Source organism: Pyrgilauda ruficollis, unplaced genomic scaffold (assembly GCF_017590135.1).
Source record: "Pyrgilauda ruficollis isolate IOZ18807 unplaced genomic scaffold, ASM1759013v1 scaffold288, whole genome shotgun sequence".
Taxonomy (NCBI): domain Eukaryota; kingdom Metazoa; phylum Chordata; class Aves; order Passeriformes; family Passeridae; genus Pyrgilauda; species Pyrgilauda ruficollis.
Genome location: NW_024524244.1, coordinates 115,186 through 121,897, shown reverse-complemented (window position 1 = coordinate 121,897; position 6,712 = coordinate 115,186). Strand labels below are relative to the sequence as shown.

General features: G+C 42.1%; 1 protein-coding gene across 1 annotated transcript in view; it reads left to right on the top strand.

The window, feature by feature from the left end:
* Positions 1–544: 544 nt before the first annotated feature.
* Positions 545–6,712, top strand: part of LOC121356149 (protein prune homolog 2-like) — a gene marked incomplete at its 3' end in the record, with an annotated part of 120,760 nt that continues 114,592 nt past the window's right edge. The window contains exon 1 of the mRNA XM_041472263.1: positions 545–654. Within this exon, the coding sequence (XP_041328197.1) occupies positions 619–654 (36 nt within the window). The remainder of the gene's footprint in view (positions 655–6,712) is intronic.

The window sequence follows — 6,712 nt, the reverse complement described above, 5'->3', positions numbered from 1 at the left end:
GACACCTTCCACTGATCCAGGTTCCACAGAGCTCCATCCAAACTGGTCTTGAACTCCTCCAGTGATCAGGCATCCACAACTTCCCTGGGCAGTGCCTCACAACCCTCAGAAGAGGTTTTTTCCTAACATCTATCTAACCTGTTCTCTTGCAATTTGAACCCACTGCTTGGCTCCCTCCAGACCTTCATCACCATGGGAAGGGGACCCCGAAACAGTCACTGCCTCTGACCCCAAAGCCCTCGAGCCTTCCACTGATGAGTCCTACTAAACGTCAAGTGGGAACTCAGACACCGCAGCCCAAGCAAACCACTGCAGCCACCGGCTGGTGCCTGTTGCTTGGAGCCCCTGCGTGGGGCGGGTCTCGGCGCGCCCTGTCCTTGGGGTCAGGAATTCTTGTCAAAGAGCAAGCCGCCTCTTCCCAGGGCCTGGGGCCGGCGCGGCCCGGGGGCCGCAGCCGCGTCCCGGCGCTGTGCGCGCTCCGGGGGCTCCGCGCCGGCCCTTGCGGCACCGGGCGCTCCGCAGCGCGGCGGGGCGCGGGGCAGCCGGGGCGCCGAGCGGGGCAGCGCCGGGCGGGCAGCCCGGCCGTGCTCCTGCCCATCCCTGCGCCCGGCCGGAGCCATGGAGGAGTTCCTGCAGCGCGCCCAGTCCCGGCTGGTGAGTCACGGCGCGGGGCAGCGTGCGCGGGACTTCGCCCGACTTGCCGGAGACTGCGGCCGTCGGCCGCGCCCGCGCAGCCCCGGGTGCGGCGCCCGCGGGTGCTCTCCGAAACTTCTGGGGGCAGTGTTATGGTCCTCCCGGGCGGGCGGCGGGCAGGGGATGGGGCTGGTGACCTTCGCAGCGGCTGGGGCTGCGGCGTGTTTTGGGTGTGCGTTTTCTTCTCACACCGGGCTGCCCTCTAATTACTGCTGAATAATGCTGTGCTTTGCGAACCCACGAGCCCGTATCTGACAGGCATTGCGGGAGGTGTCAGCATGCCGTTTGAGGATTATTTGCGCGTTTCTTGGGACTTCGAGATGCATCAAGTTGCACAGTTGAAGGGAAGGTAATAATACGCGAAGTTGCTGGAGAAGTGTTATTTCTGTGGTCTAAACGGCACTGGCAGTAGGGGATAAGTTTAAATAACCAAAATATTAAATAATCACACAATATGCAAAGATTACCAAGGTTCAGCATCATAATTGTGTCTCAGTAGTCATCGGTCGTCAATACCGTGGTAGGAATCACAGAGGTAGATAGATCCTATTCTCAGGCGGCTTGTTGGTAGGGCTCTGCTGAAACTGCCGAGTATTTATTTTGTTTACAGTGACAGTTAATCTACCCCAGACAGTGCCTGCTCTTTTCCCCCTTATACGGACTCCAAAAGTAGGATGTTTTAAAGACGGGGATGGTCTTAGGCCAACTTGTTTTCCATTCTGATTTTCTCTGCAAAACTCGATTTTACTGACTTCTTACCTTTCACGTGTAGCCTGCATGCCCACTAGCTCTCCAGCTCTAAGAAATGTGTTCAGTTATAGGAGTAGGACTGGATTTATCCCATGCCTGCTTGTTTTATCCTGGGTATTTTATTTGGGTATTTGGTACTTGCAGGGCCTTCCCAGTTTCATAGATCTGTTAAGAATCTCTGGAGAGGGAGCAATCATAAGCCCAAGATGCTCTTTGACAGATGTGGTTCTGTATCTAAAAAGATTTGTAGAAAATTACTTGTTACACTATCCATTCTTGGCTAGCATTGTTGGAAATCAGAGAATCAACTAATTTTTTTAAGGAGTGGAGAAAGAGATGGAAAATTAATCCCTTGGTGTCTTCTTTAACTATGTTGTCGGACATTAAGGATAAATAAACATGAAGTGTGTAATTTTGGTCACATGCCAACAGAAGGTGTTTTAGAATGTATTTTTAGGAGTTTTTAGAATATTTCCCTTAGGTTTTCATATAAGCAGTTGCAATATTGGTAGCCCTCTTAAAAGATACTGCACAGTGCAGTTACAAATTCTTAATACATTTTTCACATTAGACATTCATGTATTACAAAATTTGAGATGGAGATGGTGGTTTTGACAAACCTTCTGCTCAAGAACATCATAGGTAGTCTTTCTTGATAGACATTAATTGTGCAGCAATAATGTTTCCCATTAGTAAGTGGCAAGCAGTAAAAACAATTTGTTTACCTCTAAAAGCAAACATTGCACTAATCTTCCTGAATAGCTTTTGATGATCACAAAGGAGTTGTCTAGAAAACCAGAACTGAAAGAGGCCCATGGAGAATAGATAAAATTATTTCTTTCATTTAGATCAAGGGAGGGGCACAGCAACTGAACGCACCACAGGAGCACCTTTATATTCCTGCAACGTGTGTTTTCAAAAGAAATGCAGAATTCTCTTTGTACCTTCTGAATCATGGGAGGAAAAGACATGTTTTGGAGGAGGCCTCCTCTACAAGAGTGGTATTGTGGCAGGAGAGTGTCTTTCAGACTCCATCTATGGGCATATCAGCAGAGCGTGGCTGGGGATGAAGCATCTTAGCACTGGTGTGTTCCGTTCAAAACAGATCCATAAATCTTATAGGTTGTCTTCAATTTGCCAGTTTACTCTGTACTACAGTGACCTGAAAGGGGTAACCCAGAAAAATTCAAGATTCGCATTCTGCAACAGGAAAGGCTGATGGTGTGTTTTCCTTTTAGCTTGTTCAGGCCTTTTGTGGGCAATCTCTCAGCTGGTAGCCATAGGCTGAGTTGAGGCAAAGCAATGAGCAGTCTTTGTTTTGACACTGATGTGAGGTAAAGCTGTGCAGGGGAATGACTAAGGAGGAAGGAGCTGCTGTGTGTTGTGCTACTGCAGCCATATCTGTGGAAGATGCTGAAAGGCCTACAGTTGTATCTGAGAGGCCTGTTGATGCCAGCGTCACAGTGCTGGCATTTCACACCACGGGTATTCTTGTTAGGTTAAACAGGTTACAGTGTGCTGACTACGTGCCTGCTACTCAGCATGAGTGAAGGAAAATTTTCACCAGAAGAACAGTTACAGTTGCTCCAGACCATGCAGGGGAACCTATTACAGGAAGTGCTTTGTCATTCATTTGGGTCTGGATCCAGCCACAATATTAATCAAGGCTATTTATCCGCATGGAGGAAATTACAGCCTCGGACTGTGATGCACAAAGGGCATGCTTGTTTTTTGTTTTCTAAGTCTTTGTATTGTCTACTTTCATCAATTGTTGAGAGGAAAATTCTCTGTGTATTATCTATTAATAATAAAGCCTCAACTAGACTATTCCTTCTTAGAAAACAATGGATTTTGCTTTCATAGCTTTTAAAACACCCTCAGTAATTTTCAGTATCAATCTTTAAAGTTGTTACATATAATCTATGTAAAACCAAGGAGGCAAAATTTTTGAAGGCAATACATGATGGGATATAAGAAATACTATACTGACATTTTTTCACATTTATGGTTCGGTTCTGCAGGTTTTTCTCCTTTTTTTTGTAAGTCTAGTAATAAAGCGACAATAGGTGAGACTAGATGAGATCAAAGATCTTTTTAAACCATTCTGTCTTGTCTAGTGGGAGATTATAAACAGTAGAAGACACAGGCTGATCAGGTGTTGAAAGCTTAGATCAAAATGTATAGCTGAACTAACATGTTAGCCACAGCTAGAACCATCTTCCATACATTCGGCTATGACATGTGCTTGGGTTTTTTTATGCTTTGGCTTCAACAAAATCCCTGAGGCAGTGAGTTTTACAGTTTTATCACGTGCTTTGTTTGACAGTGACAATATTCCTCTTTGTTTGCTGTAAATTGCCTGACAATTTCAATGTGTATTCTATGATGGTTCTACCTGAGTGAGTATTTTTATTTCACTTTGTCTCTGGCCTTTAATTAAGTAGTACCATATTCTCCTTGTCTTCTTTCAGACATTTTTAAGCTAAAGTTTTCTGTTGCCTCTTCATACATGAGCATAAGTCTATCACTCTGGTCATCCTTGTGCCCTTTCTCTGAAGATTTCATTTAACTGTTTGAAAGCTGGGGAGCCCAGAACCGCCTGTCAGGTTTAAGTCATAACAGCATAAAAGACTTACAGTAGTACAATTGTCTTCTCTCTTTTTTTTTCTTTTTCAATTTTCTTAAGGGTTCTTGCTATCCTACTGACTCTGTTTTATTGTCAGAAGGCGTTTTTCTGATGCTTTCAGAGTATCATGTAATGTGAATTCATGATGTTTTTGCTGCTTAGTAATACCTTTTTTAAAGCTCATCTGACAGTGTACAGCATCTCAGTACAGTTAAAAGTGAAGACTGGTTGTTTTCTCACATTTTCCCTACTCTGCACTTCTTGGCCTTCAAATCCATTTACTGTTTTATTTCCTAGTTCTCACTGTCATGAGTCCTTTCTGCAGTTCTTGTAGCCAGTTACAGATTTGACTCTCCTAAATAATCTGGTATTGTCTGCAGCTTTCCCCACCTCATTATTTCCCTGCCTTTCTTACTAGAAGTAATATTATTTATTATTTATGGATATGAGAAACAGCACATATCTCAGCACATATTCTTTTGAAGACTCCTTCATGGTTATTCTTCACTGAAAAACTGACCATTTGTTCCTTTCCTTCTTTTCCTGAACTTTTAATTCTGTGGTATGTCGTGAAAGGATGACACCCCTTTTTTCTTGGGTGATTTTGTTTCTTTATTGGCTTGTAGGAAACTTCAGTAATATTTTGGAAGATCCAAATGCAATACTTGCTGTCCTTCTCTGCATGCTTATTGAGTTATTTAAGAACTTTACTAAACCTTAAACAATTTTGTACAAAAAATGTCATGCTTTACAAACATTGTCTTTTCCCAGCTGTATTATGGTCTTAATCTCTTGGGATTAGACTCTTTCAGGTACAGGCAATCCATCCAGATGGAGAAGAGTTACTGATCAGTCAGTATAAAATTTTGTATAATTTATTCAAGAAAACAAATCAAAAGTTTAAGGTTTCAGTGGTGTAGCTTCAGACTGATTATCACAGCAGTTATCAAGATGTTAAAGTCAATCAAATAGAGAACTAAGCATTCAGAAATTACTTCCTCAGTAATTCTCTGACATGGAATGCTGTGTACCAAGGAAGGTACTTAAATTAGGTATTTTCCAAGTAATCTTACGTGCTTCAGACTGTTACAGTGAAGTGGAATGACTGTGAGAAGCTAAATCAAGGGAATATGTCAAGAAAGAAGCTGTAAGAATTTTAAAAATAAATTTACAGAATTGCCTCTGAGAGATACTGAAACAAGGACTGTCAGAGAGTGCTTTTCCCCTGGCTTTAGGTCTGTGCCTAATGGAGAACCTAATGCTTTGTATGCTGGCTTCAGGGAAGTCAGAGAACAGAATGAGCTCCAGAAAGGCTTAATGTGCTGATGATACTGAGATAACCACATACTGCAGCAAAGTGCTTCAAACTAGTAATTGAAGGATGGTCATCCTCCTGCAGAGAATGGCAAATTAGCTGGGAAAATAATCTTTCTAAATGCTTTGTCATCTTCAGCATTTGGATAGTATTCGGAAATTGGAATATTCGGTATTTGGAAAAAAAGCCCCAAACCCTCTAAAAATTGAAGTTCTTTTAGTCCCTTGCTGATACAAGAAAAGAGACCAGAATGCTAGACCAGTGTTACACCTGGCAGGGTACACACTGGACAAATGGGGTATTCCGAGCCCAGACAGGTGTGCCCAAATAAATACTGGACTGTGTGACTGGACATTTTCCAGTCTGAGGAAAATATAACCAAGGGTCAGACCCTTGACCAGGGAGATGCCCTTGAGAATAGTTAAAAAGGCTTTTAAGGCACTGCTTTGATAGATATGAAAAATGAATGTTGTGCTTGTTTCTGAGGCACAGAAGTTCAAAGAACAGTTAGTGATGATGGCGTGACTTGAGTAGATTTATGTGACCGCAGTTTAAAAACAAGCTGAGTCACTTACATGCTTATTCATAGTGCTTCTTATTTTCCTATCTGGAGGTTTGTTTTTTTTTATCAATGGTTACTGTAATGGTTTATACAGGCAGTGGTTACTTTGAAAATAGTATTTGATTTAGTTGGAATAGTTTTGGCTTTACAGGAAGTGAGAAACACTACAGAAGTGAAGCAGAAGTTATTTTCCCAGAAACTGCTGAACATCTCCAAGCTGAGGAGTAAAAAAGCTTTTAAACATTTAGACAGGGAATCAAGTCTTACCCTCTCACGTGTCTTCTTTGCATTCATCTAGCAGCACACAAGGGACTTGACTCCACTTAGCAAGGCACTTATGCTGTGTAAGAATTAAAGGGTATGAGTAATGATATTGACTCCAGTTGGAAAGCTCTGATATAGAAGTTGTACATACACCTAAAATGGTTGCAGAATCAGAGTGTTACAGCTGATTAACATTTTATTACTTAAACCTGTCAGAAGAAATCATGCAGCAGCAGCTATGGAGTCAGTGTTTATTAGTAATAAGTAAAAAAAGAATAAACATTGCACCAGCATAATTCTTAGGTAAATTTTTAAACAAAGCAAAGTTATGAGCAGTTACAGTAATATTGAAGGGTTGGTTTTTGTTATCATGCTACAGTTTTAAGTGGAATACTCCCTTCTTTTTATGGGTACCACATAATCAGAAATATTTCTTAACTGGAAAAGAATTCAGGGAATCATAAGAAAAATATTTAAAGAATTGATGTCCAAGAAAAAAAAA